Source organism: Oreochromis niloticus, linkage group LG19, assembly GCF_001858045.2.
Source record: "Oreochromis niloticus isolate F11D_XX linkage group LG19, O_niloticus_UMD_NMBU, whole genome shotgun sequence".
Taxonomy (NCBI): domain Eukaryota; kingdom Metazoa; phylum Chordata; class Actinopteri; order Cichliformes; family Cichlidae; genus Oreochromis; species Oreochromis niloticus.
Window position 1 is genome coordinate 21,051,685 of NC_031983.2, and position 26,796 is coordinate 21,078,480.

Below are 26,796 nucleotides of genomic sequence, written 5' to 3' on the forward strand. Positions count from 1 at the left end.
CGCATGCGGCTCTTTAGTCGTTATACTGCGGCTCCGCGTGGTTTGGGCAAATAAATTAGAAGTATTTAGCTGAAGTGTATTTTATTTATGTTAGTTCTTTTTAACTCGTAGTTCTAAACTGGAAGATTATTGTGATATTGAAATATAAAAATAAAATTATATTCTATTATTTTTTCACGGCTCAAAATTAGAGTCACACTCGCGGAAGCCGGTATACCCGCCGAAACGCCGTGAATTTATCGAGACTTTCAACCCCAGGTAGGCCAGTTATGGATCTTCGGATCCACATTATGTCAGCAGCTGTTCTCCACCGTGAACTATGTTAAAGACAAACATCGTTCACGCCTGACAGATGACAGCTTACAGTCCTGCGTGAACTGACTTCGTATAGCCCCGATTTGCGGACTCTGTGCGCAGAGGTTCAGGAGCAGAAGTCCCATTATAAACAAATCACGGCAGACCCGACGATGTTTCCATGAGCATGCTTTTGAGCATCTCTTTATTGAGCACTTTTCACACACGGTTGCTGTACGCATACAGCCGGCTGTAGCTTTTCAGCTCACAGCACAGCCCGACATACACCAACAACAACAGAACAGCACAGATAGCGCAGACGTTAAGGCGGCGAGGCGTGATTGCGGGTGTTGCTCAGGTGCGTCCGCCTCCCCTGCAGCGGCGCTGCAAACTACGCCCCGCCGCACGCATTAACCAGGTAAAATACATATTTAGGCAGAATTTTGCAAATATCTATTTTTCATTTTTCAGCAGCATAGTGCTTTTTTCCAATTATTTTTTAAGAGTCAGGTCAAGGCTCCAACAGCGCAAAGGCGATATAAGGGAGGCGGCTGACAACAGTTTTTGTTTGCTACATGGATCATTTTCGTTCAGGTTGGTGTCTTTCCTTTTGTTATATTTCTTTAAGAGTTCAAAATGTGTTGATTACATAAATATAATTTAATTTTCTCTGTAGCACTTCATGGATTTCATAAGCAGCACACCTTAGTTGTTCACACAAAGCATATATACAGTGTTATCTTCATTTTAGATGTCAAAAAGTATTTGCGGCTCCCAGTGTTTTCTTTTGCGTGGAAACGGGGTCCAAATGGCTCTTTGGGTGTAAAAGGTTGCAGACCCCTGCGTTAGACGCATAAGTTATTACGTTTCCTTTCAGTGTAAAACATATTAACACAACTAGCTATATATCATAAAAATTCTTAAAACAGAAGAAAAATTAAAGGCAAATTTAAAAATGCAAGTGGCAGATGTTTAAATTATAATGTTTCTTTTCAATGTCAACACTAAGATTATTTTCTTTCATTCAAATTTTTATTGCTCAAAAATAATTTAATGAATTAAGAATGTAAAAAAAATTCATGCTACAGGTGTTAAAGGGATTATGTTTCCTTTTGGTGTAAATATATTAAACATATTAAAACCACTATAAATTTAAAACAATTTCACATTTGTTTAGTTAACTACACCATTTAAGTATATGCATCTTTATTCCACAGTTGTAGCTAGCTCGATATTTAAAATAATTTTAAACCAAGATGAAGCCAATATTGTATTAGATAATGCAATAAATCCACTCCTCCACCTGGACTGAAAGAAAGCTCAGGGTAAAAGTAGATATAAATATGAAAATAATTTTGTTTTCAGGAGTTTAGCAACTGATGCTGATGCTTTCAGGGTTTATGTGAGTTAAATACTGGACATTGATTGGCTTTATATGTTAAGAACTAGAAAAACCCTCAAAACTGAATGTAAGAGCATTGTGATAGGTAATTATTCATCCCTTCATCAATCTGTATCTAAGAAAGCAGGAAGATAAGACAGTTAATGCAATTATTCGATCCCCGGGATTTTTGTAGGAGGGGAAGCGTTTGTCTGGTCATTGCTGGTTGAGCTAATCCCACACTTTTTTTAAATTGCTAGCAAATAAATTAAAAGCCAACAAAGTATCAGAAAACTACTGTTTTCTTGTTTTTCCAATAAACTTAGTTTCACTCTTGGTCATGCATGAACTGATGCTATAAACAGTAGAAATCAGTACAGAGCAGTTGTAGTGAAACTTCACATTTATCCTGTGGTTGTGGACTACGGCATTTCACTGACACACTTATATTGAGGAATGATTCGTGTTCTTGTTTTTGAAACTGCTCTTTGGTAAGATGAAAACCTACTTGGGAGCCATTCTTCTTATGATTGTAGCTTGTAGCCTATGGCTTATGCAGTACTGTCCAAATGTATTGAGAGGCCCCTCATTTCTTTATATTTTGCTAAGTAGTAGTGACTTATTTGCAAACATCCACGAAAACAAAGTGTATAAAGCAAAAACTGAGTTTGTACAACAAGCTTGAAAGTCAATATTTAGTATGAGCACCTTTATTCTGCAACATAGGCTTTCTAAGTTCTTTAAAGGGTCTTCGGGAATGGTTCTCCAGGCTTCTTGAAGGACATTAATTTGTTTTTCTTTGGAAGCTGTCTGGGTTTTGTTCCAATCTCTGCCAAGATGATCCCACACTGCTTCAGTAATGTTGAGGTGCAGGCTCCATGGAGGCCAATCCTGATAGTCTTCCATTGTATATTTTTATTTATAGGTACGTTTTTACTCCACTGATAGTGTGTTTGGGATCATTGTACAGTACAGTAGATGGATCAACTGAAGGGTGGCTGCATCTCTCAGGTCCTGTTTTAGGTCTTTGCTGGATTGATTCCTGTTTCTTACACACAGGAATAAAATATTTTGATTTGTTGCAGATAGTTTTTTTTTTAAGGTCCGCCAGTTTTTTTGTCCTCCACTTGTCCAGTTTCCACAAAATCTTTAAAGTCACACAGTACAGCACGATGAGATATGGCAAGTTTTCAAGTTTGTAATTCACCATACTGGCGCAAAAAATATTTTATTCATATCAATCAGTGTCATCATTAGCATTTTTCATAGATTAAACCAAAGGAATTGTGCTTGCTGCTAGTAGTAAAGCACAACTGGTTCATTTCTTGAGCTAGATGCCCTTTGTGTGTTTGAATGATTCATGGGTAAGTGTTAAGAGGCATAATAAACAAACAAACAAAACACTCATCTGAAAATGAAAATGGTCAGGTACAAGGACTGGACAAAAATAAGTGAAAAAGCGGCCAATGAAGGAAGAAACACTGAAATCCCTTCAGAGAGCAAAGTCTCACTTCCTGGAGGCTAAATATAAACAAATATAGGCCAAACACTCTGAAGTATTTTAAGTAAAGGGTAGAGAATATTTAGATTCGTATTGTTGATTGTGTTGAGTGTGCACATTCAACAAAGCCAGCATAATGTCTTGTGCAACTTTAATCTAATAGCGGTTGTTTGATCCAAAGATGGTTGCATCCAGTTTTGAACTTTGGCTGCTGAGGAAAATCCCCCCCTCTGTGCTTGAATATTGCCTAAAAGATAGCATTGCAACACACATTATTCAAAACAAGACACAGCTATCAGTTTAAAAGACTGTAGTGATTTCGGAGCTGTTTTAGTTTGGTCCACTGGGGGCTGCAGGACTGCGTTGCAGCTTCTTGGTCGGTCACCGCCCCTTCCTCTTACAACCGCTTTTCAAAACCCGCTACAAGCCGGAGGAGGATGATACAGCCGCGGACACAAAGCAGCCAGCAGCAAAACCCTGACAGCTACTTTTTCTGTAATGTTAGGGAACAAAATGCTGCTATCGACAAATTAGCTGCTCGTCAAACTTGCCGGAGCGGAAGGATTACCTGCACTGTAGCGGGAGAAATGTTGTAGTTTAAAGTTTTTTTTAGAGGTGTGTTTAATCAGCAAATTTCACTCGAGGAAGGAGCCAGCTGTCCGCAAAGTTTCGACACTTTGGTGAGTTTATTTTTTCTCAGACATTTCTTTCTTTCTCTTCTCCAGCTCTGGGTACTTAGCTTCTTTCATCCTAAAAAAATGTGTTCCCTCACGTTCCCAAATGAACTAGCGCGGTTAGCATAGCCCATCACTTTCCTTATGACTGGTGAAGCTAACTAAACTACATTACAGTTAGTCTCACAAGTGACTTTAAATCTTTACTTAGATGAAGTCAGGGAAAAGTTAGTGAAGTAAAACACACACGGGAAGCAGCTGACTGCTAACTTTATTCCATTTTGATTTAAATGGCGTTAAGTAAGCGCGCTAATGGAAATAAAATGCAGTTTTGCAGTTTGCATCACCAACAATTGCCCTCACATTTCACCCAAAGTTGTTTAAATGTGACTGAGATGGGTTGTTTGCAGGTTTTCAAAGTTATTCTTTTTCTAAACTTTCTCACATAGGTCTACAGAAAATGGGAACATGGGAATTATCTTTATGTAGTTTCTTTGGACAGAAGGTTTGTATAGAGAGAGAATGTCAAGTCCTCAGAGAAAACAGATTAAAATGTAGTTCCTTCATCTCTAGTTCAATCCTCAAGTTTTTAAGTTTTATCTTTACTGGCTAAAATCTTTTAGTGACACTATGACCAGTGAATGCTGGGATGGTTCTAGGATTTATTTTTTTCCCTCCTAATATGAACTGGTTTTATTCTTAAGCTACAGCAGCTGTCGACCCACAGCCACCTTGAGCCTCTGTGGCCAAGCTTGAGGTGAAGGGCTGCTTGGATAATTGGCTCAGAAATTTGTTTGCAGAAACCTGAATAAGTTCAACAATGCCAGCAAGATGTGCAAAGAGATTTTTGTTTAGTAAGAATCTGTTCAGGAGACATGCATGTAAAATACAGCGGTCCTAAGCAGTTTCCCCAATGCTTGTTTTTGCTTTCTGTTTGTCGCCCTGTTGCTCTGCAAGTTTACCAAACATTAGTTTTCCGTAAGCTGCCATACTGCTGAACCATTATTTTTCTGCATGCCATAAGCTGCTCAAATGTGCAGATGTAGAATAGTGACTTGGCCTTTGTGGACAGCCTATTGTGCGCAGTGAATGGGCACCCCGAGTCTTGATTGTGGGGGGACACCTGGCCAAGCACTTGATGATTTCAGTGAGAGCAGCTGGAAGAGCAAAGGGTCAGGCAGCATATCTATTGTATAGATGAGCCCTGAATGGGGAGTTTCAACTCATTAGACATACTGGTATGTTCTTTATGTTGAATTTGTCTTATGCACATCTATATACATTATGTTAGGACAAACTGAAGTAAGGTGATCAAAATGTATAAAATATTAGAACACAAAGACACCTAAGGAGGGTGGAAAACTATGGTATTTTTGAAATTCAAGAAAAAAAAGTGGACAGTACAAACTAAATAATGCAACAAACCCACAAATCTATTTGGAGTTTATGTAAATAAAAATAGAAACATGTATTCTAACTCTGCTCAGCCCAATTTAAGCTTCACCTTTGGTAAGCTTCATGCGGCTGATCTCAGCTGTTGTGTCTGGAAGTTATGTCATTGCTTATGTTAGTAAGACTCTGTCTTTTTGCTTTGGACCAATGTCAGCTTCTCCTCTTACTTCAATCCCACATTAAAATATTAGCCTTGTAGATAATTCGCCAAGGTTGATTGTCTGCATTGCTATCATTGCTTCAGGGAAACGTGGCTTACAGCTGACTTGAACTCCAGACTTGTATTTTGAGGCGCCGCTCTCTGTCCATTTGCTTCTGTTGTTTTTCAATTAGAGAAATGATGCAACCCAATTGACACAACAAAAACTTGGTCCATGTGTAACTGAATCTGCCAGTCTGGAAATGCTGGCACACTGCTCTGGTCTAACTTTCTCAATTAGTCCCTGGCTGCTCTGTCCACTTGGCTTGGTGCCACTGTGTATTCATTGTTTTCTTGATTAGCTGTTTCAATAGCATATAATCTAAATACTTGTAGATATTAAAAATTAAATTATTTGGTGATCAAAGTGCAATGAATTAAGATTGATTTTTATTTATTAAATGAATTAAAAGAAAGTCATGGTTGTTGCTGGATATCTTCGTGTCTATCAGTTTACCCGTTTGTCTAATCATTGTAATTGGATTACCTAAAGCCTCCACTGCAAATGAGGCTGGAGCAGTGCGTTGAAAGCTCAGTTGCAGGGCAGTGCTCTCAGATGAAGTTGTTGGTAAGAACAGATACTGCTGAGATTGATGAAGCCATCCTGTTTGTGAGTATCTGTTAGCACTGTGACTGAATATGTTAATCCTGTCAAGGTACTTTAATGTCTTGCCTTTATCTTGTCTGTTATTCTCTGGCATATCATCCTCGAGAGGCCCAATAGTTGTAATGGAAAGTATGACATCTCTTTCACTCTTTCTTTAGGGCAGGGTGCTGTCCTGTGGGATGGATGACGGGCAAGAGCAGGACCAGTACGAGGAGCGGCTGAAAGAAGTTTTTAACAGCTTTGACACTAGCGGCTGTGGCTCTCTGTGCACAGAGGAGCTCTCCGACCTCTGTCAGTCGCTGCACCTTAATGATACCGCACCAGCTCTTCTCCAGACTCTGCTCCAGAACCAGGACCGCCTCACTGCCAGGGTGAGTTTATTCCACTGCCGCTAAGCAGCCATTTCATCATAAACAATCGTCATACTGCTAATGTGAAGTCTGAAATTATACATTACCTGCTTGGAAATGAGAGACACACCCCCTTGTTAAAAAGCTGTTATTTATGCAGCAATATTCATTACTAGTGTTGAATACATGCTACAATCCTAGTTTCATGCTGTGTAATGATTTTTGGGCTGTCCCATGTGCACAGAGATTATTTTTCAGATTCTCTGAGTCTTGAGTTTTTTGATGATACTACATGCTGTAGATTATGAGGTATTCAAAGTTTTCCCAATTTTGGATTTGACACCTGGGTCAGCTCCGACCCAGGTGTCAAGACAACAAACTATGTGCTGATCGCACACACTTTTATTTGAGAGAGGGGCCATTTGGAAATGTATTAAAAAAAATTAAGGACAGTGGTTCTGATAGTTCAACCCATAAATAAAGATGAGATGTATCCAAACAGCTTAACTCCACACGCTGGCATGAATGTTTGTTTGTATGTAAGCATGTAGACAGACGGGTGGCTATTGTCTGGCATGTGTGGGTGTTAGTGGGCGGGGTAAATGTTAGCAGAGGGGCCACTGAAATGATTGCTTACTCACGGCATCCAACAATAAAGTCAAAAAGCCCGAAGTATCCCCCTCCCCTCCAACACCATCTAAACCTGGGAGCCGTCAGCCTCCGCAGCACAAAGAAAATCACCATATTCAGGGTTGGCAGCTGCTGATTCTTAAAATGTGACCTTGCTGCTCCTGCTCAAACCCTCCTCCACACGGACACCCAGACTGCACCTCACCCACAGAGAATAGCACCCATTGTAAGGAATTTCATGAACTTTCTGTAAGATGTATTTCTTTAATTCTTTTGCAGGTTGACTTTGAACAGTTCAAGGATGCTCTTATTCTGGTTTTGTCATCATCCATCGAGCCACCTCAGGAAGAACAGGAAGTCCTGCCAAAACCAGGTAAAGTCTTGATGGTTGTGCACAATGTTTTGAAGAAACTTGCCTGCAGCATCGCCTTGAAGGCACAGAGCATGACGTTGTGCCCTTAACTTGAGTTGAAATTAGTTTATCATTCACCTAGTTGTCTGTGTGTATAAGTGGAAAAGCCCCTATGCACAGCCAGAGGACCCAAAGCAAGTCTTTGAAATGACTTGTTATGTTATTACCATGCTACTTATTGTGTAGATGATGACAGATGAGGTTGGATGTAAGTTCAGTTTCTTTACAGATCTGTCATCATTACATTGTGTAAGATCCTTGTTATATATCAACACAAAGAATGGATCTCATCAAAGCAAATACTACATTGTCAATATTTATGCCTGTCAGTGACGCATGATGTATATTGAACCTATGTGGTTCCTGTTAATTTCTCTAAAGGTTGACATTTAGTTCATGGCTGTTTTGCTGAAACAGATGCGGCTTTGAAAAGATCCTAAAGTTACAAGATTTAGAGAAGTTATTTGGAGAAGTACATACTGGAGGCTTTGCTAAATACTAGTCGTCACATTTTTTTTTCCTGTTTTTGTTGTGATAAACTTCTATGCAAATTATTTACTCTGTGCATGATTTGACACTTCCTTGTTATTTTTCCTCAGAGTCTCCTGAGATCAAACCAAAGTTTGTGAAAGGCGGTAAACGTTATGGCCGCCGTTCCACACCAGAGTTAATAGAGCCTATTTCAGACTTGACTGAAACCACACACGTAAAACCAGCCGACGAGGAGGATTTGGAGGACAACTATGACTCAGCTGTTCCCAGGAAACGTGAGGTAAAAGGCTGAGACTGATCGGGTTTTCATCTCGAGTGCCATCCTTATCGCTTCCTGTCCTTGCGTGTTTCCCAGCAGCCACGGGCCAGCATTCAGGCGTTATTCTTAGCTAATCAGCTTAGTGGCATGCAGGGCAGATCCTGAAGTGTAATATAAGCGTTCCAACACAAGATTCACAAGGTCCTATTAGTTGCATAACAAATTAGTACTGTCTGTAAATAACATTGTGAGGATAATTAGTGTTTGATAAGCCTCGAGTAATTAACACCTAACCACAGTGTTTGTGTAACGTCAGACTTCATCAGGCGATTTCTGTGCTGAACGCTGGTCAGTGTGGATTTAGACTTGGCCTTATGTGCTGGCGGCTATGCAGAGGTTTAAGAATAGGTTTTAAAAATGTACATCCTGTGTTTTTGGCACATACTGAAAGGAAAGGGATATGAGACTTGTCACAGAGTTTATAGTATCAGGTCATTTATGGCCGTGAACAGTTGAACGGTGTGGGTGTGTGGTTCCTCTGATCTTCTAGATCTGTTACTTGGTTAATCAGACTCACTTCTGACATGTTTCCACACACAGTCCTTTCTCATAAATAGCATACAGCAGAGATTCTCAGATAGTCCCAGTTATTAATAGCTTACTTAAAATCTGCTCCAAATGATGATACATAGTCAATTAGCAGGTTTTTTAACCCTGTAAAACCTGAACTATGAAATAATTGCCAGAAAATTCACATTTCTGAGTGTTTATTGGACCTTCTGACAAATGTTTGTGAAAATAATGCCTTTAGTATTCAGTTACTTGTGCAGAACTTTGCAAAGCTGGGCTGCAGTAAGAGAAACGCCTCCAAGTGTTCACCAAAACAGTGCAATGGTGTTAAGTTTAAGCTTGGATGGAGATGTTAGTATTCTGTGTATTGTCTCTGACTCCACCCAGAGATGCCTAGCAGCGCAAAAGCAAACACTATTGGAGATGCTGAACTGAAGCGCGTCTTGGCATTGAATAATCTAGCTGTAACAATGCTGAAAGTGTCCAGCGTGGGGACCAGCAGATGGGGCTGGGTCAGGGGGCTCTGCCTCAGAGACTGCAGGCCCGCTGCTTGGGGAGGAGGTTGTAGGCCTGTGTCAGGGAAACAATGAGCTCCGCTACCCCTTCCCTCCTGGATGCCCACACTTCATGTATCAAAACGCCACTTGCAGAATCCCATCTGCTCTTCATTCCCTCACTGCTGGCTTCCCAAACAATAGGTGGGAATTCTGGGGCTGGGTTAGAGCTCGGCGATTAAGTTCTTCACAAGGAAATAATTTTTTTATTTTTTCAAATTGAAAATCATTTATAACCTTTTTTGTAAACCTAGTTGTCAGCAATAACCCCCAATAATTTTAATAATTTTGAGTAAATACTTTCACGAAATTGCAGATGGTTGAGGTTATTTGATTTATTTGCTTGATTTCTATGTCATTCTATTCTTCTATTCTATTTTGTTCTTCATTATTTGTCTATAATAGAAAATAAAGAGAGGTTTGTGCACAACACATTTTCTTTGGTGCCAAAATCAGTCCTCCAGACCTCCCCCGTCAGGGCCCGTGCTATTACAAAAGTGTGTGTGTGTGTGTGTGTGTGTGTGTGTCTGATTTAAAACCATGCTTGAACAAACACAATCTCAGCTGATTGTCTCATGAGAAAATCGGAGGGGGGGTTGGGACAATTGTTCTGAGTAGATATTTTAATGGTTAACTGATTCCAAACGGAACTCATTATCATTTATTGGCTTTTTACGTGACATTATTTTATCTTTTATATGTTTTTGTTTCAGCGCTGGAATGCTCACGAAACAAGCACAGAGGAATATGAGGCAGAAGGTACATCAGATTCAGATTAGTTTTAGACATTTTACTTCATACGGGACATAGCTTTGTTTTGGTTTGTTGTTTTGATGCATGATCTAACTTTTGTCTTGTGTGCAGGTCAGATGCATCTCTGGAACCCAGATGAGCCGAACACGCCTCGGGGATCCATTGTTCCCCTATCAACTCATTTAGAGGAGAGGCTGCGTGAAGCCTGTGAGGAGATGGCGATACAATGGGACGGATGTGCTGGTCACAGTGAACTGCTTGCTCTCTGTGAGCATTTGGGTCTGGAGGTATGTTAAAGGGAAAAATGCAGAGATTTGAAATTACCCATGATTTAAAATAACCATGTCTGCCTTTGTCTTTTTTTCTTTATTCTTTGTTTTTTGTTTTTCTTTTCCCCCCTTTTCTGAGGGCTCTTATAATGGTTGTCGATTTAAAAAAAAAAAACAACCTTTTTCTAACTTCCACAGACTTTTACTATTTTATTTTTACTGATATGAAAAGGTCCTTCAAAACTTCTAAATAACTTAAGAGCCTTTGATAATAATGTTTTTTTCCCCAGTGAAAGGCATGATATTGTCTGCTGATTTGATAGCCTTGATACACGGAAAAGATCCCCAGAATTTAGATAGTCCCTCATCTAAGCAACCTCTGGCACTGTACTTAATCATGTTCCCAGCAGTAAATCTGTAAAGTTTAAAGGGAATCTGATCAACAGATACAAATTTCATGATTTATTAGAGATTAATACTTTATCATCTAAAGTTGTTAGCAAATGTTCTGTCTTTTCATTAACTGTGGATCAGAAGATAGGTAAACTCTGGTCAAAAAGTTATGGACATGGTCAGCAACAATACTCTGTGGTGTTTAAATAATGATTAGTTGGTGCTAAGAGGCTTGGTGTGTGCAAAGATAATCTCTCCCATTACACCACCACCAGCCTGAAAGGTTCATGCAAGGCAGGACGGATCCATGCTCTAAAGCTGCTTGTGCCACATTTTGATTCTACCATCCAACCATGTTTTTCCAGTCTTCCACTGTCCAATTTTTGTGAGCCCATGTGAACAGTAGCTTCAGTTTCCTGACCTTAGCTAACAGTAGTGGCACCAGGTGTGGTCATGTGCTTCAAGGTTTGACGTGTTTTATTCAGAGATGCTCTTCTGCATACCCTGGTTGTAATGAGTGAGTTACTGTTGCCTTCCTATGAGTTTAAAGCGGTCTGGCCATTCTCCTCTGAGCTCTGCCATCAACAAGTTATTTCTACCCAGAAAATTGTGACTCGCTGGATACGTCTTCTTTTTCAGACCATTCTCAGATAACCTAAAGATGGTTGCATTTTATTTGGTTTTACTCAACTAAAATGCAGTATAAAGGTATTAATAAAAAATCTTGCATTTTCTATTTTTTTATTTTTTTTTTTTTAAATATATATATCAGGTGAATGGAGATGTGCTCCTGAGCCTATCTGCTGATGGAATGATGACTGTTCAGGAGTTTGTATCCAGGGTTGCAAACCACAACAAACCCCCCACGCCATCAGCCTCAACACCCTACAGACAGCTTAAACGGCATCACTCCACTCAGGTATGCTGTTTGTTGTTTGAGCTTCACCAGGTTAGGAGATTTGGGGCTAATTTCAGGGTTGTTTTTAATGCTTTTTGAAATACAGCAAAGGCTCAATCTCTGTAGTATTTTGTATTTTCTCTGCTATAATGTTTAAAAGAAAATTTTCTTCTACCTACAGCCTTTTGATGAGGGAGGACGGAGGATAGCTACGCCCTCTTCTTTAACCAGCACCATTGGCATGCGTCTGTTCTCCTCTCTTGATGATGGCACCGGTTACACTCCTGTGGAGTACATCCTGGATGCCTGGATAGAAGACGGAATAGAAAACAGCACTGAGATCCTGCAGGTACATTATTGAAGTTACACTTCTTACTCTTCTTAGTTCATTTATGGTGAAACAGACAGTGTGTCACGAAGTTGTTGACTCTGAATTCTTCAAAATATAATTGGAATATATTTAAAATGGGATTGTAATTGGAAAACTTTTTTGCAGGCTTTGAACTTTGAGCTGGATGGAAAACTGAGTCTTGGTGATCTCACCATGGCACTTGAAAATGAGCTACTCGTTACTAAGAATGGGATTCACCAAGCGGCACTGGCGAGCTTCAAAGCTGAGATCAGATATCTCCTGTGAGTATGAGTCGTCATCATAATACAGCTCATACAGATCTTAATACGATTTGTTGATCCATGATTAACTGGATTGTGAACTACTTAAAGCTGATAGTGTTGAAATTGAAAATAAATCTTTTTTAAAAAAACCAGCAGGATTGTTGTTTTTGTTTATTGTGCCGTGTAACTCCTGTACAGTTATTGTTCCTGTTGTTTGTTTTTTTTATTTATCTCAGAGAGCGTGTAGACAGAGCGCTCAGAGAGAAAGAGAAAATCCGATCTGATCTGGAAAAAGCAGAGAAGCAGAAAACACAGCTTGCCACTGAGGTGGATGAGCATCACTCTGCAATTGAGCACATGAATAACCTCAATCTCAGGTAATTTATCATTCCAGTTGCACCACACGTCTTTTGAGATGCTTTTTGTTAAATTTTATAAAGTCCAGTGACTAAACGGAAGGTTTGGAAACACATTTGTCATGTTTAACTTTGTTTAAGATGCTAAATTTACTTTACTTTACTAATCTATTTAATGGTTCTGCTTGATTAATATCTGATCTCTCAAAGATTGGTGTGCCAGTTCAAATTTGAGTTTAAAAATGTGAATTCAGTTGGAGTTCAGTGACTTACAACATTTTTTTGTTTTAAACAAGTTTTGTTGTTGGTGGGGGTTTTTTGTTTGTTTGTTTTTGACAGATTTCTAAAATATCTGTGCTTTTATTGGATCACCTGTCATAAAAAAAATAAAAAAAATTTGTTAAGCAATGTATATTAAGTGTTGAGTTTGTGTCTGCTGTGGATGATCATCTGCAGGAAGCTTGAGCAGGACCACAAAGAGAAGCTAGCAGCAGTAAAATCTGAGCTGTTGAGGGAGATGGAGCAGATTCAGCAGCAGGCTTGCCTGCAGCGTGACGAGCTGGAGGCAGAGATCGAGAAAATCAGGGAGGATGAATCTTTCCTCCGAGACCACCTCTCCATCTCAGTGAAGGTAACTGAATAATACATGGTGTGCAAGTGTATTTGTTTTTTATTTTGTTATGCCTGGAATATGTCAGTGTTTCTAATGCACACTGTGTTCATTATCCAAAACAAATAATTTGAAAATAGAAGAATCATGATGTTGTTCATTTTCAGGAGAACAGACGTCTGGAGATGGAGTTACTGGACAGCAATGAAAAACTAGTTGACGCTCAAAACCAAATTACCAAACTCCAGACAAGTTTGGACAACATCATGAAAGATAAGGTGCAGAAACATTTTGAGATGCTATGGATTTTCATAATATTGACTTTTGCTTTTTTTGCTTGCAATTTGAATTTCATGTTTTTTTTGTTTTGTTTTTTTAATTATCTGTGTCTGTGCTAGCCTGATGTTAATTAGTATATGATCTTTTCTTATTTTAGTTTGGTGATCTGGACCCTAACAGCGCAGACTTCCTCCTCCAAGAGGAGCGTATTAAACAGCTACGCAGTGGCTACGAAGCTCAGTGCAGGGTAACTGCAAGAGACTGTTCTTTCACACAGGAGCATGTAAAATGTGCTGACATTACACAGATGTTTAACTTTAAGTACTCTTATTCGGCAGGAATTACAGGATCGTATTGATGAGCTGCAGTCGGAGCTGCAGGAGTTCCACAGCCTCGGCCGAACTCATCAGTCTTGTCAGAAACCTCTCTCCGAGGAGCTGGAGAGTAAAAGCCCAGGAATGGAGTCTGACCCAGGTAGGCCTATAGTGTAACAGTGCAGTAAAATAGTGCTCAGAATCATTAAAGAGGACTAACTGTATACATGACCTATCGTGCAACCGTATTATTAAATTCACTGATGACACAATTGCTGTTGGCCTGATATCAGGTGAAGATGAGTCAGCATGCAGAGGTGAGTTACAGCAACTGTCAGTAAACAAACTGGCTTTGAACACTACTTAAACCAAAGAGCTAATAATGGACTACAGGAAAAGGCATGACTCAGTCTCATTCTGCATTAGTAGGAAGTGTGTAGCGTGTATAAGGTCCTTTGAATTCTTTGGGTTTCCCCCTATCAGGGAACCTCTCCTGGTCAGACAACACTACTGGAACAGGGAAAAAGGCACATCAGAGACTACTTAGGAAAAACAACATTGAGCAGCAACTAAAAACACATAGGTGTGGGATGCTGGCTGCTCTGTAGCAGTCAAAAAGGTGCTGCAAGGAGCGGTACAGACAGCAAAGAATTAAAAAAAACACTGGTTGCCAGCTGCCATCCCTGGAGGACATTGCACGCTACTTTAAAAGAGCACAAAACATCAGGGACTGCTTTCACCACGGTCACAGTTTGTTTGGACTGTTGCCCTGAGGCAGACGATACAGATCACCCAAAGTACACACCTATAGCCTCAGAGACTATTTCTTTCTAAAGACTAACTGGGTCCTGAACACTTAAATGCACTGGTAAATTAATGCACTGAAAGCTGACTCGTGCTACTATGCTGCAACTCTGTTTGCACTGGTTATTTAGAAGTTATTTATTGGTGTTTTATTATTAGTGTTGTCCTGTGCTTTGTTTTTTAACCTGTGTCAAATATCAACCAACCCCTCACTTCTAACTTGACTTCTCACAGGTCTCGGTTCAGAGGAGGTTCAGCCTTTCAGTATGAGCCTAGAAGCAGAGATGATGCTGGAGCAGCTGAAGGAGCAGCACCTGTGTGAAATCGAGGAATTGCGAAACCAGCTGGAAATCAAGGTTAGTCTGCTACCACCACCAGTTTTTAATGCGTAAATCTGCTGAAGAAAATGAGAAGTTTTAGAATTGGAAAAAAATGAGGAGGTGAGACCTCTGCAGAGTCCTCTGCATCTGCACTCCCAAGTGCTTTAATAAATAAATAAAAATGATTATTATATATCAAATATGGGGAAAGGGAATATTTGACTATTATTCAGAAATTCATTACAAGGTTTATATAAATAATTAACTCTTTTATCCATACAGATGAATGAATTTAACAACATGGTGGAAAAACAGAGGGTGAACCATGAAGACCAGAAAGCTGCCTTGGCGAACCTCCACCAGCAGGAGGTTCAGGCTTTAAGAGATGAGATGGTCAACATTCAGAGCCATGCACAGCAGCTGCAGAGTCAGCTGGAGGAGGTACAGCTGGAGAGGAGTTTACTGGAGGAGAAACAGACAGAGGAAAGGGAAGAGCTTAAGAATCTGCAAGAAGAGGAGTTGGTAAAACTAAGAAACCAGCTCCTGGAGGCCCAGACTCTCATTGCAGACCTGAAAGAGCAGCTGAAGACCCTAAGAGTTCAACAGACAGAGACTGATGAAAGTCTTCAGACTGAGATTGAGAAGCTGAGGACTCAACATGACACAGAGCTTAAGAAACTAAAGGATGAGCATGCAGAGCTGTTTGAAACCAGACTAGCAGAGGAGAGAAAGGAATTACAAGAGGAAAAGGCTGATTTGGAGAAGAGATTATTAGATGATTGGGAAAGCAAGAAGAAATTGTTGCTAGAAAGCCATGAGGAGAAGCTAAGTGATAAACTAGAGGAGGTAAAATTGAAATTTGAGGAGGAGCGTGAGGAATTGGTGAAAACGCTGACAGAGGAGTGGCAGAAAGAGAGGGCTCAGCTCGATCAGCAGAATGGCGAGTCTTTACAGATGCTGCTTGAGGAAGAGATGTTGAGACTCGTCAAGGAGCAAGAAGAGAAGGAGAGCAGTCTGAGGGAGCAGTGGGAGAGGGAACGAGCTCGGCTTCAGGAGCATCACGAGGCGGCGCTGCTCGAAAAAATACTCGAGGAGAGGTCGCAGCTACAGGAGAAGTTTGAGCAGAGGGAGAAAAAGCTGAAGGAGGAGTGGGAGAGGGAGAGACTCCAACTGGAGGAGGATTATGAAGGGATGATCCAGGATAGGATAAATGAGGAGAGGGAGAAGTTTGAGACGGAGAGGGAGGAGGTGGAGAAAAGACTGGAAAGTTTGACAGAGGAGAAGGCGCGTCTGGAGGAGAGCCATCGAGAAGCCGTGAAGGAGCTGAGTGTCAAGCACATAGAGGAAAGGGACACACTCGGCGCCATGTTAGACAAACTACGAGATGACATCGCCCAGGAGAGGTAAGAAACAACATTTTACCTAATTAAATTTATCAAAATTTATTCTTCAGCCTTAAATCTCAAGCTAACATCACATGAAAGTAGTGTTAATCCTCTAATGTAACACCAAACAATCAAACAAGATTTTGCTAAGTGATAAGGTGTCTAAGCTATTTTTAAAACAGCCTCCTTTGAGGATTGTCAGCAATTATAGTGTAATACTTTCCAAACTGCTGCTGTAACCGCCCTTGAATAACCATGTGCAGGAAGGACATCGAGATCAGTTTCAACCTGAGAATCAAAGAAGTGGAAGATCGTTTCTCGTGTGATCAGGAATCTGTTGCACAGCGTTTTCAGGCTGATGTTTTGAAACTTGAACAGCACTACCAAAGAGAGTTGGAGGCTCTTTCTGAAAGCCACGCCAAGCAGAAGCTTGAATGGGAAGCAGAGATGCAGAAGGCTCTCGAGAGAGCAGAGGAACAAAGACAAATGATGGAGGAGGCAGCGGAGGGGGAAAGACAGAGATTAAATCAGGAGTGGACAAAAGAAAGGGGGGAGCTAGAAAGTGTTCACGAAGAGCAAATGGAAGCACTGATGAATGAGAGAAAGCAGCTGCAAAATGAGCTCGATGACTTGATTAGCAAGGCTCAGACCAAAGAAATAGAGCTCAGCAAGCAGCTGAATGATCTCCATAACAGGCTTCAGGAAAGCCTGAAAACCAAACATGAGCTTCTTGTTCAGACTGAGCTCCTGTTGAACCAAACAGTCGATGATTTTAAACAGGAGAGGGAAGAACTTCTGAGTAGTAATTCAGAACTTGAGTCAAAGTACAATGAGGTGCTTTCTATTTCAGAAAGGCAGACAGCAGAGAGGATTGAACTTTTAAATGAGCACGATGATTTAAAGATGAAGATCGAAGAGCTGGAGATGCTTCTTAAGCAGGCCGCAGTGGACTTTGAGCTTGACAGACGTGAGCTACAGGAAAGTGTGTCGATCCTTGAGCAAAAGTTAAAAGATCCAGTTGAAATTAAGGCAGAAGAGTTTAAAGCAGAGAGAGATGCGCTTAAAGTAAGAGTTAAAGAGCTGGAGATGGAAGTCCAAAAGCTTTCGTCTTCTGTGGAAAATGTGGAAGAGACAGAGATGAAGGAATTGAAGGGGATGAACACATTTATGGAGGAGATGCTACACAACAGAGAATGTGTTTCTTTATTTGGTGAAGAAACGCCCGAATTTCTGGATGAACAAGATAGCGATGAAGAGACTTTAACAGGGACTCTGTATGCAGGAGATGAAGCCACTGAAAACGTGGAGGTTTTTGGCGCAAACAATGAAGATGGCTCTGCTACCAGTGACGTTCGGGGAGACGGGGAGTTAATGGGTGCTAGTGAAAACCAAGAACACCAACAAAATATCGTGCAAGAAGATATGAAAGAGACTCATGAATTGTGGCCTGCAAATGCTGATGGGTTTCAGGGATGTGGTGATGATATTGATGTTACCGATTTCCCCGAGCAAGTTGAACTTTATCACACAGGCTGCGAGTTGGCACCTTCTGATCACCCCGAGTCCGAATCCACAGAAAACAAAAATGAAGCCGTTTTCCCAGAGATGAAATGCGGGCCCGTCTCATCACTTGAGGCCTTTGAGGATGGTGAGAACAAAGCAACTCTTGAATTATGTAAAGAGAACAATCCTCAAGATGTAGCAGCAGTGGGGTTTGAAAGCTGTTCCCAGGAAGATGAGCAACATCATGAGACTGTGGTTGTGCCCTCAACACTGGAGGAGAGAGGTAACCCTGGCGAACCGTGTCTGGAGGATGCTGAGGTTAACCGTTTACTGAATAGCTCCCCAGATTCTGACTGTGAACATTTACTCACAGAAATAAAGGGGGAAAATGTTAAATGTGGACATGAATGTGTGGATCAAGACTCTGATTGTGAGCAGCAGGAGCACTCTTTGCTGAAACTACAGGCTTTCTATAATACGACCACAGAGGAGAACATTCTCCTGCATGAGAAGATTTCTTTGCTTCAGCAGAAGACGGAAATACTAGAGAACCTGCTGGCTCATAACAATGAAAAGATAAAGGCTGGGCACCAGGTGTTAGAGGAAAACTACAGCCTCAAAGTTAGAATGTTGCTGTTAATGGAGCATGTCAAAGAGCTGGAGATGAAGGCCTTGAAAATGACAGATCTTCAGATTAGGTATGAAGATTGCATGTGTGAAAATACCAAACTGAAGGAGCAAAATGGTGAACTTGAGAAAAGGGTGTGGAGCCTTGAGAGCAGGATCAATATTTTCCACAGTTTTAAAGAGCAGCAAATTTCACTTGTGGATGAGATCAGCAGGATGAGAGAAGAAAACGCTAAACTGTCTGAGCTGTTCAGCGAATTAGAAAGGCAGGATGGGATTCTTTCAGCCTTTGGCCTAGATGCTGAACGACTGGAGAGCCCCTCAGTGGAGGCTTTTCTGGATTTAGATGGGGAGCTGGAGGTGAATGTCGATGCAGTGACTGATCTTGAAGACTGCTGTAAGAAATTGGAGAAGCAGAACACGCAACTTCACCGAACCATCACAGAGCTACAAGACAAGTCACAGACATTAAACGAAGTGACGCAGGCTCATAGGTAACATGGAGAAAATTAGGATCCCTTTGTCTTCTGTGGCTGGTGTTACCCCCATCCTTTAGTGCTGTGAAGTTGAAGCTGCGACTGAGCTCCTAAACCCTCTGTAGCAGATCCTGACAGTTTTTGTCCCCGTAGGTCATCAGGGGAAAAGCAAGAAGTCGTTTAGTGTGTGTAAACTGTAGAGTTGCTTATAATCGGTGTGTTGCAATCCGTTTGGTGATTCACATATGTACTAAACGTGCATCGTGTGTGATGGATTCCTGCAGTTTCACTGAATTTATTTTCCTGACTTTTTGTCTCTAGATCTGAAGCCAGTCGTCTTGCTGAAGAAAACGTCATCCTCAGGCAAAAGATCGCTGCATTGAAAGAAGAGGACTTAAAGGAAGTCCAGCAAGAGTTGACGTAAGAAGCACCAAATATAGTTTGTGGCTAACAACCACAGTAGGGTTTTTTGTTAGTTTGTTTTATGCATAATCACATTTTCTTCTCACACTTAATTACAGACAAACATGGGAGCACCTGAAGAAAGAGAAGCTAGCAGCTCAAAAAGCATCAGAGAATTTCCAGAAACAGGTGATGTCATGCAAAAATAAATACAAAAAAGTTTTAAATATACAAAAGAAACCAATTTGTCCTCACACACTGGATTCGGTTTATTTGGACCCAGATATTTACTTAAAAACATGAATCTCCACAGATTGCAGAGCTGCGTTTGCAGAGTCAGCAGATGGAGGATGCGAATGGGATGCTGTCAGAGAAAAATGCCCAAAATACTGTCGGTATGGAGAGTCTACGACAGCAGCTGGCAGAACTGATAAAGGAAAACGAGAGGAGGGAAGCTGCTTCTGCTGAAGAGAAAAACAAGGTGAACGGAGTTTAATGACCAGCTGATAGTCGTCACGGTGTGGTGGCGGTGGTAGCGGGTAGTTAATTGGTGGCTGTTTTGTGTTAGCTGGCAGCTTGTGTGTCTGCTCTGGAGGCAGAGTTGACCAAAGCTCTGGAGGACACTGCACAGCTGGAGGAGAGGAATATCCAGCTGTCACAGAAGCTCTCTGACCTCAGAGAGAAGGTGAGCATTAGATTATTGGCACCGAAACACTTCACATCCAACTCCACCATAATATAACACAGACACAATATTAAGAACTTCCTAACACCACCCCTTAGAATTAAAGCTCATCCCTATGTCTGAATACCTGCAATGATTAAGATGCAGGAAAAAATCAAAACTAAGTTGTTTCTAGCCTTAAGCCAGCTGTGATCTGCTGAGATCTATGGGTGTTATCTGCCCTTACCATTAAAGTTATGCAAAAGATTGCTTCCTTACACATGTAGGTGTCTTTTGGTTGTCAGGCAATCATGGCGGGCACAATGGAGAGTCACCTCAGCCACCTCGTAGAGGAGCGGAAGAGTGTGGATAAGGAGACTGTAGGGCTGCGCAACCAGCTAGCCAAAGCTCAAGAGAAGGTAAAGTTGCTGTAGCCTAAAGGATCTCACTCGGTCGCAAGATAAATGACAAATCGTTTGGTAATTTTTCAATAGTTGGGGTATAGTGGGCTTATTTCACAGCATTTTAATAGAATTTATAGAGATTTCTAGCGAAGCACACAATGGACTCTAACTTGGTGCATTAATAAGCACTAATATGCTTCTTTCCACTCAAGGTCAAGACTATGGAAGAAACTCTTCAGACTGTCAACCATCAAAGTGCTCGTCTGAAGTCGGACCTTCGTGTCTCGCAACAAGAGAGGGATTCTCTAAAACATGAAGTTGCATTGCTACACAAACAGCTGCAGAATGCTATAGATAAAGTGAGGTTTTTGTTTCTCTATAGTAAGGTAAAAGACACAAGCTGAGGGCAGAACAGACTGTGACCTTTTGCCCTTGTTAATCTCAGAACCGTGTTTTGGAGATTGCCCTGCACTCGAGCGGTCTGCAGAATCACAGCAAGAAGCTGTACAGAGATGAGATGTCTCGGCTGATGGAGCAGGAGCAGCAGCTACTGAGGCAAGAAAACGAGAGACTTCAAGCTGAAGTGTGCAGCATCAAAGGAGACCTCCTCCAGTCCAGAGAAAAAGTGAGCCGAGCGCCACAGAAAAATGGCAGGCTTTTAAAAGCTGATTTTTTTTATTTTTTTTATTTTTTTTTTATTTTTATTTTTTCTTTTTCCTCTGTTAGTTATGTGAGTGGTCTTTTCTGTGTTTGCAGGTCCGTCAGCTTGATGCTACCATACTGTCCCTGAAGCAGCACAAACATCAGAGTCAGTCCTCCCTGATGAAGGCCTTGGAACAGGAAAACTTCTCTCTTAAAAAGGAGCTTGAAGCACAAAGGGAGCTTACCATGGTGTGCATTCATGCTGCTGACTATAACCAAAGAATGTTCCGATTATATAAAATCAGAAATTCTTATTGCATGTGCTTTTCATTCAGGGCTGTGAAGGTGGACAAAGACGCACTGAGCTGGAGAGCCTTCAGCAAGAAAACGAGGCGCTCAAGGCTCAGCTGGCTCGACTAACAACACAGCTGCTTGAGGTACTCCAGCTTTTTTCTTTAAAGCTTTCTTTGGATAGACCAGTTTAACAAGAAAGCACAATAATTTAAACAATATTTGTTCCTATTTACAGACTTTTCAGGCACAATTCATGGGACTCCTGCCTCCATCACCTCACAGGATGCCCAGAGGACAGCACCGTGGTGACGATCCAGACAACATGCAGGTACAGTGCAATTCAGAACTTCCACAATGGCAAACCTGACCAAATATATAACCGTTTACCTCTTAAGTAAGCTTGGATATAATAAATAAGTACTGCATTAGTACATTTATAGATTGCCGTTCTTTTCTCACACTTATTTTTTTCGATCACATTGCACTTTTTTCCCTCTTTTGTTCTTAATATTAAATTAATCTTTGAAGCCTGTGCACCACTTCTCATGCTGGTTCACTTTATAATGGGAGTTGATACATAGACCTTTGACACAGCAGCTTCAGTTTGCCATGAAATCGTAGTTAAACGCAGGTTTTTCTAATTAATGTAGGTTCTGTTCTGTGTATTGAGTGTCTTCATTAATGTGGTTAGAAGCACCTGTGTTTACCACCTCCTTATTTCCCTGACTGCTGTTACTTGCTCCGATATTAAATAATGTACAGCATTTTCATATTGTACTTGTGGCTGTAAATGTCAGTGAAAAACTGGACATCACTAACATTTTCAACATCATAGCAAAAAAAAGTGTAACCTGAGCTGTGTCCTCCATTCCTCGTCTGAGTTTTCCGCTCCTTTCTTTTTCTTTTATTTATTAAAGCTGGGTTTGCTGTGTTTTTGTTTTTGTTTTTGTTTTTATACCTGTCGTAGATCCATTTGTGCACCCATCTGTCTTCATCTCCTTTTGTCATATCTGTAGAGTTTACCTTCATGGGTCTGGTGTTTTAGCTTGTGGCACCTATTTTTTTTTATTTTGTTTTGTTTGTTTCTGAATTCATTGTCTTTTATTTTCAACCTTGAATGCTGGTTGAAATAGGCTGAAGTAGTTGCCATGGTGTGATCATCTGGGTGTGGTGGCTGATTTATTTATTTATTTATTATTTTTTTCCTTTTTTCACGTTTTCTCCCACAATCTGCATAAATCTTCATTTCCCGAAAAATACAAGTTGTCCTTTTATACTTATCATATGTGTAAGTGGCATCTTCCACCTTCATCTATCATCACCAGGTTGCCATTAACACAGTGGACTTTGTTAGCAACAAAAACATTATGCACAACATCTGCAGAAAACTCCATTGCTAGTTTACTTGCAGATTAAGTTTTTCTTCTTTTTAGTAATTGCTGACTTAGTCCTAGTTTGCCCACATCTTTGTTCAGCACTTCATCAGTGACGATCAGTTAATAATTGACGTTTGAGATCCCTGTATGTATGATTAGTCCTGCTGTTCATGCTGGCTTATACAACTGTCCAAATCCACAGTGCTTAAACAGTGGACTATAAATTTGAAAACGAAAAACTAGAGAGATGTTTTCTTAGCCAGTATGAACAGGAGGAATGCTGACATCCTGCAGATTGATTAATCTGCATTCATATTAGAATTTCTAGTTTGTCTATCTTCATTTATTCAATAGTCTACACACATCTCAGGCATAAAAAGCCCATCTTTAGAATTAGAGGGTAGAGCCCTGGTGAAGTGTACCTGCCTTTTCTCTCCAGGGGGCGATGCCGGAGCAGCGGGCGGCACACGCAGACAGCTGCCGGCGGATCGGTGGATTGTAACGCCAGCGTCATTTCCTGCTCTTCGCTTTACAGACTGCTTACATTCTGCTCTCCCTCTGTATCCGGAGTAAAAATCTGAATGTGGCACATGAAGCCCCACATTTGTGGTGCCAGAGATAAATGGCATGACGTTGTAGTTGTATTTCATTGCTGCTAGGTGGCAGGGAAACACAGAAAAGGCTCCTGGCTTGTTTTCCAAATGGGATTTTGATCACATTAATACTTGCATTGACAGTTGATAGACTGTATGTTTTCTAAAAAGAATAAATAAATAAATAAAAATGTAACATCACTGAGCTTATATAGACTGGAAAGAGGTAGGACCAGACCTTTGGTGGATTCATTATACATCCTGGTCGCAGTGAATCTTTTCGATGCAGGGTTTACTTTCTGGGAATGACTGTTATGCACTTGTGTCTTTTTAAAACTTTAAAGGGTTTATGACAGGGTATGTATCCTCGGAGGAAAAATCCTGTCATCAAGGGCCAAGGTTAGTGCCTGACAGCCTTTTGAGTCTTTTTCTAACAATCAAACCATTCCCACCTGTTGTTGCCAGGTGATGCTACCTGATGCTATTTGTGTGCAGTCAGGGTTCATGGAGATTGTTCAATGAAGATACCAAGTTTTTAGTCCTCTACTGTCCTCTACTGTATATTTGTGTTCTGGGCCTCTTTTGTTGCTGCTGAGCACCCAAAGTGAATCACATCTTTTTGTTTTTCTTAAGCAAGGACTGATCAAACATGTTTGGTAATTAATTTTCAATGTTTGGCTGGTATTTATTAAATCTTTGTGAGGTTGGTAGTTTGTCTTTAGTACAGCGTGTCATTATGTCCGTGTTTTGGGTTTTTTAATCATTTAGTGCATTTTTGTTCTTCCTATGATGCACATCTGTTTTATTTATTTTATTTATTTTTTTCATGTTTAGAGTTTGTTTTATTTATTCATTAATTAATATTTTTTGTAGCTATATCTGGAATATAAGTCATAATTTTATACTTGTATTTATTTTTCTAGTGAATCATCCTCTTTAGAAATGTAACAGAAATCCATTAATAAAGAATAAAGCAACTAGCTCACAAGAAATGGTGTCTGACTCATCTCACGCTCACATTTGCAATTGTTTTGTTTTTATTATATTTTTTTTTCACCCACTCAGAAGCTGAACTCATTTTATATGGTAGTCTTGCATCAGCAGCAGTTTGACAATGTCCTTGACTGTCTTCTCCCCAGGATGAAAGGGAGACGAAGATGAAGCGCATGGAGGAACGAATGAAGGAAATAGAGTTGTCTCTGCATAATGTCAAGCTGCTGCTCAAAGAGAAAGTTGCTCAACTCAAAGACCAGGTCAGTTCAGTTTCAGTTCAATGGCTTCCACTAATTTTATTTTATTTATTTTTTTATTTTTTTGTAAGGTGTTGTACAAAGCTGGACTGCCATTTCAACAAAAATCTACTATACATTAGCTAATTTGGTAACAATGACAACGCAACACAACCTGTGGGAGAAGATAGACAAAATTTAATATTATTCAATAATGAAACATACTTGGTGCATAATGGGAGGTTCCCCAGCAGTCTGAGCCTGTATCAACATGGGATGGTTCAGGGTCATCTGCAAACTATAAGCTTAATCAAAAATTAACTATTTTTAAAGTAGAGAAGGGCATCTGTCACCTGTAACTTGGAACTCTTTCCACAGGAGAAGAGGCCTGATGAGATCTGATGGGGTCTCATTGTTAGTTTATATGTTAGGAGGAACATTTGGTACAGTTTGATAGTGATTGCAGGAGTCCAGCCAAGAATTAAAAACTGTATGAATTCATTTTTCCACATCACTCCGAGATGCTTGGCAATTCCACAGAGATAAAATAAAAAAAACTCAGAATTTATCATTAGAAAGGTTATGTTGTTAATTTAAACTATACCCATATTGTGTTTTCTGTCGTAGATAACTCCATTTAGTCTTCATAGCAATGGAAATGTATCCAGTAAAAATACTACCTAAGAGAAATGGTATGGGTCCTGGTACAAAACCTTGTGGAACTCCATAACTAAAACCCCTTTTTTTTTTTTTTTTTTTTTCGAACAATTTGAAATTATTCAAAACATTGCCATGTAATGTAACCCATTACAATCAATTATCTACTTTGACTTTTCTAGCTGCACAAGAATGGCAAAGCGGACGTACTAATCAAAGATCTGTATGTGGAGAATGCCCAGCTGCTGAAGGCTCTGGAGATAACTGAGCAACGTCAGAAAATCGCGGAGAAGAAGAACTACCTGCTGGAGGAGAAGATCTCCAGCCTCAATAAGATAGTGTGTGACCTAAACCCGTCACATCTTCCGCTGCCGTACCATTATAAATGATCACAAGGGATTAACTTGAAATGTGTGTCAAAGTCAATATTTGCACTGTATCTTTACTAAATACTTTTATTTTATTATATTTATCACTGCTGCAAACTTTATGCAGCAGATTCTGCCAATTCATGAGAACTGGTGGTTTTATGTTAAATATGCAGTATTTTTGTCCATTTAATTCTAACCAGTAATTAATGGGACCCATAAATAATTAAATATGAGGTCAAACTGCAAAGAAGACATGACTTTTTACAGTTATTTATATTTTTAAAGCACTATTACCTATTAGTAAATATCTTACCTTTAAACTTGCTCTCTGTCCAAAGAGAGGAAAAACAATTATGAAGTGTACTTTTTATACAAGTGTTCTGTGTTTGAACTGTCCAAAAGTTGTTTCTCTAGCCCTATTGTAAAAGAATAAATAGAAACCTGTCGTTCGGTAGTAAAATCATGCAAACTGAGAAGTCAAATCATGTTTTACCTAACACTACTTGAAATTGAAAAGACTTTAAATGTCTATCAAGTGGCAATATTTTACATGTCATTTTACTTTTAAAGGAAATTGTATGATCTGTTGCAATATGTAAAGGTGTACAGGCTATGTGATTATGGTTGTTCTGGCTTGAAAGAAAGTACCTTGTTATTGTAATTAATTGTAATCTGCATTTATTGCAGAGTAAGCATTAGAGTTAAGACAGGGTAATGGCTGTGCTACAGATATAAATAAAATGAATGGATTGTGTTTGGTGGTTTGTAAGTTATGGCTTTTTTTCATTGGACATACACATGATAACAATAAATGTGATTCAAGCAAAATCAACATATTTAAAATTCATGCCAACCATCCATGGCAGGAATGTCAAACTTATTTTACATTGTGGTCCAACATCCAGCTAAAGCTGTGGCCTAATAACATGTTAGAAGATGCCTCTTAATTATTCCCCTTTCTTTCAGTGTAAAAAAGTTCAGATAAATATTAAACAACTGAGATGTCTTAACAAAAAAAAGTGTATTTTCAACAGTACGTCTCACTCTTTGCTGACAAATTTCTTTATAATGTACATTCTTTAGGTTTATGTCTGAGTAAATGATTACAGCTACAGAAAAAAAAACACTGGCATCCCACACTTTATACTGTAAATAAAGTTGTTGGGGGTTTTTTTAACCTGTGGCTC

The 26,796-nt window shown here is 40.0% G+C and overlaps 2 protein-coding genes across 6 annotated transcripts; both read left to right on the forward strand.

Annotated features, from left to right (window-relative positions):
* Positions 1–851: 851 nt before the first annotated feature.
* Positions 852–26,733, forward strand: nin (ninein (GSK3B interacting protein)). 5 transcript variants are annotated; one of them, XM_025900759.1, is made up of 28 exons: positions 852–888; positions 6,267–6,479; positions 7,368–7,461; positions 8,100–8,272; positions 10,089–10,134; positions 10,240–10,415; positions 11,563–11,709; positions 11,870–12,037; positions 12,185–12,321; positions 12,540–12,680; positions 13,116–13,290; positions 13,437–13,547; positions 13,706–13,795; positions 13,887–14,022; positions 14,901–15,022; positions 15,269–16,389; positions 19,299–19,397; positions 19,499–19,568; positions 19,693–19,860; positions 19,948–20,064; positions 20,349–20,462; positions 20,660–20,806; positions 20,893–21,072; positions 21,204–21,338; positions 21,425–21,526; positions 21,619–21,711; positions 24,492–24,605; positions 25,421–26,733. In XM_025900759.1, exons 2-28 carry the CDS (start codon positions 6,288–6,290, stop codon positions 25,625–25,627), a joined length of 4,575 nt encoding a protein of 1,524 aa, XP_025756544.1. In that variant the 5' UTR covers positions 852–888; positions 6,267–6,287; the 3' UTR covers positions 25,628–26,733. The 5 variants fall into 5 exon arrangements, with proteins under 5 accessions (XP_025756544.1, XP_025756543.1, XP_025756545.1 ...); XM_025900758.1 differs by lacking the exon at positions 852–888 and adding an exon at positions 3,535–3,856; XM_025900757.1 differs by lacking the exon at positions 852–888 and adding an exon at positions 4,970–5,088.
* LOC112843055 (thyroid receptor-interacting protein 11) lies at positions 16,396–19,285 on the forward strand. Its single transcript, XM_025900762.1, has one exon. The coding sequence runs from the start codon at positions 16,627–16,629 to the stop codon at positions 18,997–18,999; it is 2,373 nt and encodes a 790-aa protein (XP_025756547.1). The 5' UTR covers positions 16,396–16,626; the 3' UTR covers positions 19,000–19,285.
* Positions 26,734–26,796: the final 63 nt, after the last annotated feature.